The sequence below is a fragment of the Miniopterus natalensis genome, chromosome 7, assembly GCF_054644295.1.
Source record: "Miniopterus natalensis isolate mMinNat1 chromosome 7, mMinNat1.hap1, whole genome shotgun sequence".
NCBI classification, from domain to species: Eukaryota; Metazoa; Chordata; class Mammalia; order Chiroptera; family Miniopteridae; genus Miniopterus; species Miniopterus natalensis.
Window position 1 is genome coordinate 36,865,804 of NC_142087.1, and position 14,625 is coordinate 36,880,428.

Here is a 14,625-nt window from a genome sequence, read left to right on the forward strand (position 1 = left end):
GCGTAAAGGAAAAGGGGGGAAAAAATAAAACTAGAGAAAATGTATGCCTACATGGAAGTTGATGAGAAGGGAAACAGTGTGCGTGGAATGTTTAGACGGAAGGGAAAAGCCAAAGCCTGGCATATGCTTTAGAAGAGAGTTGGGATCCTTTCCTGAAGGACCAGGGAAGGAGAGGATAGGTATGAACCTAGAGAAAACTCGAGGTGAAGGAGAGCAGAGGGAGCTGGCCACTTGCGGTTTGCGCAGGCCCACGTGGGGACGCTGCTTCTGGAGCTGGGTTCTCAGAAGCAAATTCAGGGCCTTAGGTCCCACGAAGTCAAAATTGCCAGACTCTGATGCAGAAGTCACTTCAAAAATCCAGTTAAGTCAGGGCTGAGCAATAGGGCCATCGTGGACGTCAGGGTTATGGGAAAGAGAAACCAAGCTGCGGGAGCAGCAGGGTCCAGGAGAGTCACTCCAGCAGTTTGGGATCAGATAATAGTTCAGTGAAACCGGCAAATCTAGTTAATGGAGTGATTCAGCTTTTCCATCTGAGCTGGTTAACCCTTAGCTCCCCAGCCAACACTTCCTTGTCAGATGCAGGAATGATAGAGCGTGGGCCTCGGGTAAGTGGAGTCGCCCTTCTTATTAACTATAAACTTGAGAAAGTCAGTTAGGTTCTCCAAGCTCCTTCTATGCAAATGAGAATAATTGTGCATCCTTCTCAGATTGTTTTGTGGAGAAAATGAGATAAAATCTGAAAGTATGTAGCTCACGGGAAGTATTCAATGAACAAGAATTTCCTTATTTTCAGTCCTTTATATTACAGTACTTAGAATGAGAGTAAACAAAGGAGAAAACGGAAGCACTTAGAACAGTGCTGGCATGTGGCAAACGTTCCGTAAATGCTAATTATAATCATGATGATTATTTAGCCACTTAAAAAAAAATAAAGTACATCTGTAGGTGCTGGTATGTATGGAAAGAGCTCCAAAATATATTGATTAAAAAAAGCCAGAACAGATTGGAGGTTGCTGCCAGAGGTGGTTGGGGTGGGGGGTGGGGGGTAGAATGATGAAAGGGGTCAAAAGGCACGTACTTCCAGTTATAAAATACTTGATTCCTGGGAATCTAACATGCAGCATGGTGGCCATAGTTAATAATATTGTATTGCATATTTGATAGTTGCTAAGTAAATTTTAAAAGTATTCATCACAAGAAAAAAATATGTAACTGTGTGAGGTGACAGATGTTAACTAAACTTATTGATGATCATTTGGAGTATGTACAAATATCTATTCATTATGTCATACACCTGAAACTAATATGTCAGTTATACCTCAGCACATTTTAAATATCAATTTGCTGTTCCACCCATTCATGCATTCCTGTATGTGCTCTGACCGGGGGTGGAACCCGCAACCTTGGTGTATTGGGAAGACACTTGAACCAAGTGAGCTACCCAGCCAGGGCATAGCTAACATTTTAATTTTATCTTTCTTAATAGTCCATGGTCTTGGGCAATTTACTTAACCTCCTGTGCCTCTGTTTTCTCATCTGTAGAAAGGAGATAATAGTATCTACTTCATCCAGGGGAGTGTGATAACAAAGAGGTAATATGATGTAGAACACCTAGGACGGTACCTGGCACACAGCAAGTGGCTGTATTCGTGTTCGCTATTATTGTTTTTGAGCATTTGCTCCATCCAGGAGGTGAAGAAGTGTGTTCTGCAGAGTGAAACCCCTCAGCCCACTCAGGAGACACGGCAAGTATTGACGTCCATGTAAACAGCGCCCCCTGTGGTTTCCAGGAGCTCCCCAACGGGAAGGCCTCTTCCTGTGCGTGTTCTCATTCAATCCTCATGACACACCCGCAAGGCAGATATTCCAAGCCCACAATACCTACGAGACAATTTAGGGGCAGATGTTTTCAGGATTAAGAATTTTGTTTGGATTTTATTAAAGTAATACAGTGCATCTATTACAGAACATACAGCAGTCACCCCTAGTGGGATAAATAATGGCTATAAATAACATCACATCAGTTCAAGTCTTGTTTTACTGCCAAACGACTTTGTTTGAAACTTAGAAAAAAAATCTGTTCACTTATAAAGCTTTTTGAATTCCAGAATTATGGATAAGGGTGCATATGCATTATTTTCTGCATTTACATAGGAGGAAACAGGCTTAGAGAGATTAATCTGCCAAACATCCCACCACCAGCAAATTACAGAGTTTGGAGTCAAACTCAAGTGGTCTGATGCAATATTTCTTTATCTTAATCTCTACACTACATTGTTTCCCAAGGAGAGAAATAAAAACAAGAAAGTGGCCACAGAAGGACAGGCAAAAAGAACTCGGCCCAAGTCCAGGGTAAAGGTTGAAGTCTGTGGCATAATCATAGCCACTGGGTTCTCTGTGCTAGTGCTTTACGCAATGATTTCACTTTATCTCAACTTCAAGGCTGTGACGTGGGCACTATCCGTTTTACAGGAGGAAATTGAGGCTCAGAGAAACCAAGAAACTTGTTCAGGATCTTATGATGAGTAAGGGGCGAGCTGATTACCAAGCCCCCATTCCTACCCTGGTGGTCACAGTGCCTCCCCAGTCAAGCTGCCCCTTCTGCCCTTGAAGGAACATCTCCTCCTCCTTCCTGTCATTCATGTTTCTCTTGTCTCTTCCCTTATCTTTATTTCCTCATAAGTTTGGAAATTACACACATCTGATGGAACATGGAGGGCTAGTTTAGCACTGACTCATAGTAGCCCTCCACAAATACTGGATGGATGGATGGATGGATGGATGGATGGATGGATGGATGGATGGATGGATGGATGACGTTATGAAGAGAGCTGTGATAAGGTACTTACCCAGGAACTCCAAAATTTCCTGTCCCACCTCCCCAATACCATTTCTCACCTTGCTAGATGGGTCGGAGGCTAGACCAGAACGACCATCTGTCCCAGTTTGCCTGCGACTATCCGATTTTCTCCTGTTGTCCCAGCTTAATGTTAATAGCATCCCCTTCACTCTCAGAAGTGCCCCAGTTTGGGTAAAACTAGGTATGGCAAAATTCAGCTTTCTGCCTTAGACAGAATGGGGCTCGAGGTAGAAATTAAATTGTTCCAGAAAATAGGAAGAGGTGTATTTTTGTACCTTTGAGTTTTGTGGCCAGTAACACTTATTTCTAATACTGTAATTTTTAATGATCATAATATTCTACTTTAGGAATGTACTATAACTTATTTAATTTCATAGCATAGGACATTTAAATTATTCCAAGTTTTATCACTATAAATGGCACTGGGACAAATACCTTAGTGTGTGCATATCACTTATTAATTAAACCCATGCAAGCCAGCTACCACGTCACTTTCTATAAAGTGTGTACCAATTTATGCTCTGAGCAGCATGCATGAGAATACCCACTTTCAGTATAACTGCTCTCGCTTGCTATTATCTGTTTGGTTTTAATGGACACTGGAAAGGGGGGGAAGATAGCCTCACATCTGTACGGGAAGCCACTGAACACACGCTGCTGCAGTATCTCAGAACGTTGGAGACGGACGCTCCCGGGTGCAGGATGAGGTCTCCCTCCTCCCTTAAGCAGCAGGCCTTGCTTCGGAACCATCCTTACCTGAATAGGAAGTCATTCCCCAAATTCCCCAGTAACCACCCTTAGGAAATGCAAAAGAATGGCTTGTTTTCTTACTGTATCAGAACACTGGGTCTCTAGGTGATGGTGGGGTTGGGTTTTTTTCTTGTTTGCTTTTACATGAAAAGCAGCTTCCCAGGGTACGCCCTGGGGAGTGACTCCAATGCTGAGGACACAGCACTGCTCGCCCTCTGCACATCCGTCCCCCACATTCATCCAGGCACCAAACGAAGCTCTGCGTAGAGAAAGCCTGACTCGGCGCTTGGGAGAAAGGGTGTGCATCGGCGACAGGTGTGGGTGGCCCAGAGGAAGGGTGGGCGAGAGTAACCCTCACAACGTGTACTGAGCATGAGGTTGGCAGTGACACTTACGGAATCTTTCTAGCCCACCGTCTCTCTCTGAAAAAGTTAATACAGCAAAATACGCAGACTAAGGAAACCCATACTTTGAAATTACCAAATGCTGTCATTTTGTCCTATTGGCTTCAGATTTTTATAGCAGAAATAAATAAAAATTACTGATAGTTAAATGCCCCGTGTTCTCTTCCCTGATCCTGTTTACTCCACTCCCTCCCCAGAGGTAAGCAAGCGCCATCATGAAGCTGATGTTGTTCTAATTCTTCCTTTATCTTTGTACACATTTATAAACAACATATATTATTGTTTTGTGTAAGTTTAGGTGCTTTGTACTTCAGCGAGCTTAAGTGCACTGCACAGCCCGAGGGCTCCAGCCACACAAAACACTGCGAGTGGCTCCCTTAGGGTATGCAGTATGACAGCCCTGAATGCCACATTGTTGTGTGGTGTGCGTTTTGTTTTTGTTTTTTTTTAATTTTTATTGATTTTAGAGAAAGGGAGAAAGAGAGAGATTGCTTTTTTGTTCCACTTATGTATTCACTGGTTGATTCTTGTATGTGCCCTACTGAGGATTGAACCCACAACCTTGGAGTTTCAGGATGATGCTCTAACCAACTCAGCTACCCGGCCAGAGCTCACATTCTGTTTTCAGAGACATGTTGATGCATGATAGCTTTTGCATTCATTTAAATTACCCTTTTGTTTTTATCATGTAGCTGTGCCACATTTTATTTACCAATTTCCTTAGGGAAGATGTTTTGCTATTGCACAGTGCCAGTGAACGTCTTTACGTGTGTCTTCATGTGTAGAGATTACACAGGTTTTTCTGGGAATCACCACTCTTTATGCTGAGGTGACTGTAATTTTTAAAAATCATCCTACTAAACATTATAATAAAAAAAGAAAAACATGGTAAAACTTAAAATATTTATTAGTATGAATCAGTGTTGTTAAACCAAAAATAACAGATACAATTGGGCAACGCTGAGGGCGATGCTTTACTATAGAATGAATACAAGGTGGAAAGGTCCTAACTATCTACAGCGGCGTCTTCTATATGTGAGAACTGGGTCCAGCCCAGACAGAATCCCTTTATAAAAACATGAGAAAAAGGAGCGGTTTACACAACAGAGCACTGAACTGGATCACTGGGTCTGGTTTCAACAATGATGATTGAAAGAACAAACTAGATACCTAACAGGTCTGAATACAGCTCAGAGCCCCTCTGTTTGTAAGCTGGCTCATTCAACTCCCTGCTCGCACTGCAGAGCGACGAGAAGTGGAGTCTCCTACAAGGAGCTCAATGCAACCAACACATGCCACGCTCTTAATCTTAGAGAAAGTATTTCAGTCATCCAAACCTTGCTCAGAAAATGCATTCAGTTCTCATCGGGGAGCAGCCCTTTTGTTGGCTCAGGGTTAGTTTTGAAGTCTTCAACCTTCTATAGCTACAAGGTAACGTCATATTCAGCACCCGAGTGTGCCATTTTCGAGCACGAAATGGCAAGTCAATTATGTACCTACATCAAATGCTTGCACGACTGCACTGCCACCTTAGGGCTTTCCACTGGGAAGCAAGCCCGGCGAGAACCCGTGCCTACATTATATAACATGGTCGTGAGCCAAACTCAGCCAGTGAAATGGGTTACATGTTGGCGTAACAAATATGAATCATATTTACACATATACACATTGTACCACACATGGAAGGAGAGAAAAAAAACCTACAAAAAGGAGCACATTTGGGAAAATTATGTGAAGTACATCACATGAAGTTACGTGTCATTTTGGAGCAATGGTAATTTCCAGGCCTTTACAAAATATTACTTGGTTACAGTTCAATGATTAGAACAGCCAGAAAGTAATCTCAAGGCAGAATAAAGGTAGATAAGAAAGCCTGGACAAGGCTCGAGCATCTACCTTCAGAGGCGGCTCCGTGTTTATGCAAAGGCTCCTGTGCCCAAATGCCACTACTTTCTGTGCCAATGACTCCAAGTAATAATTATATATATGTTGTCATCTGACTGGATTGAATAGTTAAGGCAGTTCAGAAAGGTAAGAGAGTGGCTTCACGCCCTCATGTGCTTCTGAAACAGAACCGTGGCCTCGTTCGTGGGCAGCTTGCTACATGAGGATAATACCAGCCATTTTATGCAAAAATGCAACCACGAGAGGCCCAGCCCAAATCTGCGGAACTCCGCCGGGACCGTACCAAAGCCAGGCAAGCCGAGAGGCTCTCTAGAGATAAACCCAGGAGGCCGGGGACAGATGAATGAGGGAAGGTTCCAAAAGCAGTCTGCATGCAACTGGAAAGAGGGCATTTCCATTTTCATTCCCAAGTTTTTAACTTTGGAAACAGCATGATCATTGCTCGGCCTGCAAGCAGCAGCAGAATCATGTTAAACAACGATATTGACAATGTGGAGAAAACCTGCCAAGTCATCCAAATGCCACTTGCTAACGTTTTTTGAGGCACCTGTCTGGGAGAGCTAAGAGGCACTTTTAAACCAAAAAATAAGTATTTACAGCCTCCACATGCTAAGACTGTCAAACTACTCTTGCAAGCTGGGTGAAGAACATCAAATAGATGGCATATTCTTGAGTTAAAAAACCCTTAATCTGTGATCTCCACCCATTTACCATCCACATAAAGAAGGGACCCTGGTCTCTCAAGGACTCTTCTTTTTTGTCAATGGCGGTACTCGGTGTCTCTGTGCATCAGGGCACAGAGCACACAGACGTGACAGGACTGTGAAGCGGCAGTTCACACTGAGTTACTCAAAGTTTGGGGTCTTTAATCAGCTCATGACCTCTCTCCTGGCTTTTACATTGTAGGTTTTCAATAAATGTTTGCTGGCCCTTGAATGTTCATGGACCACACTGCACAATTAACTATTTCTGAGGCTATTGTTTTGCAGCTTCTTAGCTCCCATCAAAGGCCCTGATCTGAATATCCTTTAATAGTCACCTCCCAGTATAAGCCCTAATAGGAAACCAACTGCTTCTAGATCCCAGGTGATTATGAAAGTTAGAATGGGAACAAAATTTGAATTTGGAATGGAAATAGCTTTTCTTCCTCTTCATGTCTTTTCTCTCTTTACTGCATTTGCACTCAGACATCTTTAATTAATTGAGCAGACAGGGAACCTGAAAAGGAAACTTTTTATCAAAGCCTACGCTCAAGTTAATTGGCATTCCAGAGTTGGATCCCTCTTAAGCCCTAATACCTACTTCTCCAAGCTTAGCATCTTCTAAAATGCCTTCTCTAATTTTGCAATTGGGTTCTAGAACCTTAAGGTGCTGGTACTTCCCTAGGCTGGCTTTCCAGTAACCTGCTATTAATTGCTATTATTAAAAGTCTGCCCTACAATATAGACTCAAACATCCTCCAGTTAATTTTTCCCCCTAGATATGATGCTATGTCATATTCATTAGTAAAATAATACTCTGTGTGTTAAACCTCTCTGAGAGAGGAAGAATTTATTGCCGTGGAGGTGATGCATCATCCCAAGTGGTCTCTGGGGTAATATTTACATCCCACACCTGTCACTGCTTATATAGGAAGTACTTGAAAGACTCTTCCAAACCAGGCCTCCCAATCCCAAAATTACATAAAATATTTTAGTCAGAGTTGATTTGCTTGTTTATATATGACCCAAACTTAGAAAAACGTTCATCAAGTAAAAATCAGAGATGTAGACAACAGCTTCTGATACATCTTTCTCCACTTTGACAACAGCTCAAGTCTACAGCTTGAGTGATGATCCAATTACACTCCACTGAAAGGTAAATTAAATAAAATTAAGTTAGTCTTTCAGTGAAGGCTGGTCAGGTAACAAAGGCAATGGCACTGAAGAACTTACTGGAATTTGGCCAAGGAACACAGGACGTCAGAGCAGAACACCACTTTTAGAATCTTACACACATAAGAAGCCAGTAAGATTTCTGAACAAATTGAGACTATTTTAAGGGTTTTAACAAAACCTCAACTGTGCTTAGTATCTAACATCCGTTCTCTCCTGTGCGCATTTCATGCATGAAAGGTGGTGGGTTTTTCTAGAGGTTTCTCAAAGCCTTTTCCAGGGACATTTCCTGTGCCATTCCCTGCAGGTCTTCCAGGATGCCAAGCCAGCGTGCTCACTTCCCTCCAGGCGAGGTGCCCGGCCACCGAGAATGGAGTCCTTGGGCAGCGCACGGGGGGGCTCCGGCGTCTTCAAGTACAGCGGGCCGCGGGCCCGTCAGCAGCACCGCCGGCTGACTGCCATGGTTTGCTTCCCAAGTTTGATTGCTCCATTGTTTCCATTTTCTTGGGGGTCCAAGGGTGGGATCTGGCGACCTGGAACAAAAACAAGGCAGAGGTTGAGTTCCGATTTCCCAGTTGACGCCACACACAGGTTGTGACTGTGCCCCAACAGCTCCACTTAATGTTGGAGATGTTCAGGAAGGAGAGGGCCTTCGGGTGTAACTCTGTCCCCCATCTCCTTCCCTCCCTTCCTCGCTCCGTTGCTCTGCTGAATAAAAACTCATGTTTAGAAAGTTAAGGGAAAGTAAAATCAGCTTCCTGACAATACGGATTTCCTTGGATCTGGAACCTCGTGCTTCTGAGTAAAGGAGAAAGTTCCCATTCACCTTCTGGGCACAAACACTAGCCCACAGTCCCTCCAGTCTTCCCACAAATTATTCCCACTGGAGTGAGCTGCTCGAGGCACCGGGACTTCAGTAACAACAGTGAGTACTCATGTCTTCTGCTTCTTAAAATAGAACTGGACTGGGAATGGTAATCTTCCCCGTAATATCCTTTATTAACACTTAGCTTGCTGGCCCTCATCCTACCAATGCACTTAGAGCATTAACTAAAAAGCCCTAAGAGACACTCTTCCCAGGAAACAGTATTTTAATGTCATTCACAAGTAATCTTATTTTTACTTAATTTAATTTTAAAAATTTATCCCATAGTCTCTGTAAATAAACACAAAGTAAAAATCAAAAAGGTAATGGAGGGTGATTAGGGAGGTGGTAACTAAGGGATGCGCAGGTTTTGTGTTTAGATAATAAAGATATTCTAAAACTGACTGTTAATGGTTGTATATATTTGTGACTATGCTAAAACCCATTGAATTGTACACTTTAAATGGGTGAAATGTCTGGTACATGAATGTTAAAAAATATATTGTTATTGAGACATAATTGAATATAACATGGCCTAAGTTTAAGGTGTTGATTTGATAATTTATATATTGCATTATAATTATCACTGTAGCATTAACTAACACCTCTAGGATACTACATAATTATCATTTCATCTAATTTCTTAGCAACTTCGAAATTTATAAGAGAGGCTTGCTATCTATAATGAGATATGCAAGCTTTATCTTATAAAAGGTGTCTTTAAAAAAAGGCAATAGAGCCATGGCCAGGTGACTCGGTTGGTTGGAGTGCTGTCCCGTATACCAAAAAAGGTTGTGTCTTTGTCCATTAGGGCACAAACCTAGGTTTCAGGTTTGATCCCTGGTCAGGGCTAGCACAGGAGGCAACCAATTGATGTTCCTCTCTCTAAAATTCAATTTTTAAAAAAGGCATTAGAATCTGGAAATCCCAAATATTAGTTTAGAACAGCTTTCAAAGATTTTCATAGGCACTGTCCTCACTTAACCCTGTGAAGCTGGAGGAATGGCTATTATCACCATTGTACTATGCCTCGGAAAACTTAGATGATGTGCTGAAAGTCATATCAATAATTAGTGGCGCAGGCGGTTCTTTGTAACCGACATCTTCATTTTTCTGATGGGTCCCACAGCCTGTGTTCTTCCCACTCTACCACATTAGCTCTCTAAGCTATTTTTCTCTCCTCCCATGAAAAAGGCATGAAAGCTAACTCTAAAATAAGGATTTTTTTATCAGCTAATTAGCATATTAGTTTACTAAGTAACCAGCAATTAGAAACAGAAGGAAAATTAGTTTCAAAAACAATGTCTTTCAATGCAACTGGATGTTACCTAGGGACCATGAAGAGAGTGAAAACTCCCAGGGGGAGGCGCGTTTCCACAAGAGGCAGAAACAGTTCATTTCAAAGGTTTCAATGTGTTTTGTAGGTTGGATGGTGTGGCCATTCACCAAAGCTCAAGTATAAAAATTAAGGTCATTGGCAATCATCCAAAATTAATGGCTCTTCATCTGCTTATGGAGCAGACTGAAGGGTTGTAGTGATTCCTGCAGCTACTGTTTCTACCATTTCGTATGGCCAACAAAGCCATATAAAGCTTTTGCAGGCCATTCTTGAAAAAGTTCACTCCTAATCCAGAAGCAAATGAGAATGTTAAGTATGTGTTTTCCTCTTCTGGGCATGCTGTTCTTTTACTAGTCATAATTAAAAGGAAGTAAACAAAATACTGCTTCTACTTTGTCAATCTTCAGTGATAAATAGAGGGGATAGTTCCCAATGACTACCAATACTCTGATTTATTTAGGTCAAATCTTACCAGTCAAATGTTACTTACTCCTTGGAAAAAAAGGTGTTTTGGAGGGATGATAGCGTCAAGATACATCATTATTTAAGTTATTTAAATCAGTACTACTTCGGGTGCCTCCTGAATGTTAGTTACTGCAATAGACTTTTGCTTTTGCATCTGAAATATTCTGGGACAAAATTGTAATTCTGATTGGTGCTAGCTATTGCCCTAGTTTAACTAAGACCAGTATTGCCCCCGGCCGGGCATGGCTCAGTGGTTGAGCGTCAACCTAGGATTCAGGCCATCGGGGTTCGATTCCCGGTCAGGCCACATGCCCAGGTTGCAGGCTCGATCCCCAGTCGGGGGCGTGCAGGAGGCAGCTGATCAATGACTCTCTCATCATTGATGTTTCTCTCTCTCTCTCCCTCTCTCTTCCTCTCTCTGAAATCAATAAAGATATATTAAAAAGAAAAAAAAAAGACCAGTATTATTTACTGATCAGTATTTCTGGCAATATCAAAATCAGTATCTATACTAACATCAACTTGGTGCTATGCTTATGTTATTAACTCTAAAGTTAACAAAACAGCATTAGACTTTTAGCCCTCCTATACGTGGGCTTATTCTACAAGCCTTGTGGCCTAAGTTTTATTCTATGAAAAGCACCCCAAATGTAGAAAAGTTTATCCGTAAGATACACACTAAGTCACAAAAATAGAATGAAAATCTGAAAACAAGGTGCATACAAAAAAAACGGGAATGTTAGGGAGGCCTGTCAGTACACTTCCTTGCTCCCCCCTCTTCCTCCCCGTTTCCTGCCTCTCACTTCTCTCCTCAGGAGAAAACAAGCACAAGTCTGGGATGCCAGATCAAGTTAAGAGCTGAGAACGCCTCACGGAGATTCCCTTCTTGTTCATTTTAAACTTCTAGCAATGATTTTTGAATCAGCTGTTGAACATAGCCTCTCAGAGGCAGCAAGTTCTGTTTGTCTTTAGAATACAGTATTCAAAATCTCACTTATTAGAACAAAATATTTCTCAAAAACAGAACTAGTGCAGTTTTCTCAGACGTCATTTTGCTCATCTGATAGTTTTGAAATCTGAGAGTCAGTGTTCCAGTTAAGTGAACTTAGTTAATTTATTTATTACCTCCAAGACTCAAAGTTGTTTAGTATCTCCAAGACTTCCTTTCCTCAAAGTTATTTAGTATCTCTAAGACTTCCTTTCCTCAAAGTTATTTAGTATCTCCAAGACTTCCTTTCCTCACCTATAAAAAGGATATGAGAAAGTAACTTGACAACTACTATGCACTATAGATATACAGCTGTTTCTAATCTGGCAAGAACTAATGACAATGAACAGAGTCATGGCTCTGGGCACAGCTCAAGTGGAGTCTGCGTGGGGAGAAACCCCTGCCTCGTGGCTCACAGTGTCGACACTCAGGGTTCAGTTACTAGGATTGGGACCCACCCTGCTCTTCGACAGAACACTCGACCTGGGGGGCGTCCCACACATTCCCACTTCAAACAGTGACAAGAAAGCAAGCACTTCCACTTTAAGGCAGAGCGAGAGGAAAGGCAGGTCATAACCGTGAGGCCAAGCACCTTAAAGAGAGAAGGGAGCAAACAGCGACGTGAAGACACAAGAGCCTAGGATCTTATATCTGAGTTACTAGGAACTTACTGAAAGGTTAGAGGTACTTGGACAAAAGCGTAGCTCTGGAAAATGGCCATAGCATTTTGTACCAAGGTGATCACCCTGGAACACTGTTGAATTAGTATGAATCACACAGGGCATGGAGCAGCACAGAAAGACAGACAGACAGACATCTGTAAGGACTCCGAGCAGCGTCTTCATGTTTCTGCTCTTACAAAATGTTCTCTGAGCACACAATCTCCAGGACAAGCCATCCCTGAGTGTAAATCCTAGGCCAGGGTGTTTATTTTTGTAAGGTTTGGATTGTGTAAGATTCTGTTTGGGAAAAGTTAAAAGACTCTTTTTTGAAGCTCAGTTTTTCTGAGAGTTGACAGCCTAGAGAAAAAGCAGGTTTTATAAATGACTCCTCAGGAATGCGCTCTGTGAAAAAACAAAGTCCATGCCTATAAATTTTATCGCGGCTCTGGACTACAGGCTGTAACGCTCACACCCAACGCAAATAAAACGGCACGCTTAGCTGCAGCTGTCCTTCCGTCGCGTGGTGCCGGGCCACTTCCTGCAGGAGCTGAAGGCCCTCCCTGCCCATTTCTTCCCTGCTTTCATTCCGGTTCCAGTATCTACTTGGCTCGCTGTCTTTCGCTGAGTTTTAGCAGCGCTGGTAGCTGCTGTGTAACTTCCATTTCTTGGTTATGATTTTCTGAATCATTCAGATTAGCAAGCTGACCAAGTGTATTAGGACTTGGCAGTATCTACGCTTGCTAACGGGCCTCACGCCTCTCCAATGGGGGCAGTCCCCACAGGACACCGCAGAGGCGGCAATCACGGAGCCCTGCCCTCGGGGTGCAGCCCGGGGGGGGGGGGGGGGGGGGGGGGGGGACGCGCACGCCCGAGGTCGCGCTCTGTAACTGTTCCCCTGCTGCAGTAAGGAGGACGGGGCTGGAATCACTCGATGACCTTGAATATTAGAATGCAGCCTAACATGCTCTGCAGAGCAAGGCTGGCGTAGGGGAAGGACGTGAATTTAGTCAGAAAGTTTGCAGAAAGTCTGAGTCGGGAACGATGGGAGCCTTCGTTTTGGAGCCTTGGTTTTGTGAAGTAGAAAACAAAGATGGAAAGGGAACTGTAGCAAGGCGCCTGGCAGATGTAACAACTGAATGGATGTGGGCAGGCGAAGGGAGAAATTAAAAGCAAAAAGACAAAGTTAAGTGTAGGGAGCTGACGGAAGGTGCTGCACCGAGAGAGAGAAGTAAGGGGGAGGTCACTGTTGCTGTCGGTCCAAAATAAAATACCAAATGTCCTAAGCATGGAGGGCCCGAGTCACTCTACAGTCGTTAGGCTTCTGGGCCATTCTAAGGCATCTCTCCCCCACCACATGGATTTTTTAACCCCCAAAATAGACTATTTGAGGGGGTGGCAGTTTTAGATTCACAGACAAAAACTGAACATAAAGTACAGAGAGTTCCCACATACTCCTCCCCCTCGGCCCACTTTCCCTGTTTTTAACATCTTGCATTAGTACGGAGTATTTACTACAACTGATGACTCATTATTGATCAGTATTATTAATTAAAGCCCACAGTTTACTTTAGGGTTCGCTCTTAGTGTTGAACATTCTATGGATTTTAATAAATGAATAACGACATGTATCTACCATTACATTACACAGAATAGTCTCATTGTCCTAAAGATCGTCTAGGCTCCATCTATTAATCCTTCCCTTCCTCCCTTCCGCTAAACCCTGGCAACCACCGGTATCCCTGTCTCCATAGTCCTGCCTTTCCCAGAACGTCATAGAGAAGTAATCACACAGTGTGTAGGCTTTTCAGATTGTCTTCTTTCACTCAGTAATATGCATTTGAAGTTCTCCCATGTCTTTTTGTGGCCTGAGATTTCACTTCTTTGTTTTGTTTTGTGTTGCTGTTGACACTATTACACATGCCCTCCATTTCCACTCCCTTTACCTGCCTCCACCCAGCCCCCGCCCCCGGGCCTTCAACACCACACTACCAACGCTGTTGTCTGTGTCCATGAGCTATGCAGGCATGTTCTTTGGCTATCTCTTCACTTTCCTTTATCCAGTCCCTGCCACTTCCCTCCCCTCTAACCTCTGTCAGTCTGTCCCATGTATCCATGCTTTTGGTTCTATTTTGTTCATCTGTTTATTTTGTTCATTAGATTCTGCATATAAGTGAGATCATATGGTATTTGTTTTTCTCTGTCTGGCTTATTTCACTTAGCATAATAATCTCCAGGTCCATCCATGCTGTGACAAAAGGTAAGAGTTCTTTCCTTTTCATAGCTGCGTAGTGTTCCATTGTGTAAATGTGCCACAACTCATTTGTTTTTATCATTAAATAATATTCCACTTTATGAATATGTCCCTTTCATTTTTTAAATTTAATATTTAAAAATTATAAGACACAAAAAAACACAAGCCACAAAGGAAAAATCTAAGAAACTAGGCTTCATCAAAATGAAAAACTTCTCCTTTTCCAAAGATATTGTCAAGATAATAAAAAGGTAAGCCATAG

At 42.6% G+C, this 14,625-nt stretch overlaps 1 protein-coding gene across 1 annotated transcript in view; it reads right to left on the reverse strand.

Moving 5' to 3' along the window:
* Positions 1-4,903: 4,903 nt before the first annotated feature.
* Positions 4,904-14,625, reverse strand: part of RAB31 (RAB31, member RAS oncogene family) — a 104,326-nt gene continuing 94,604 nt past the window's right edge. Inside the window, exon 7 of the mRNA XM_016208925.2 lies at positions 4,904-8,326. Coding sequence (XP_016064411.1) covers positions 8,229-8,326 — 98 coding nt within the window. The 3' untranslated portion in view covers positions 4,904-8,228. The remainder of the gene's footprint in view (positions 8,327-14,625) is intronic.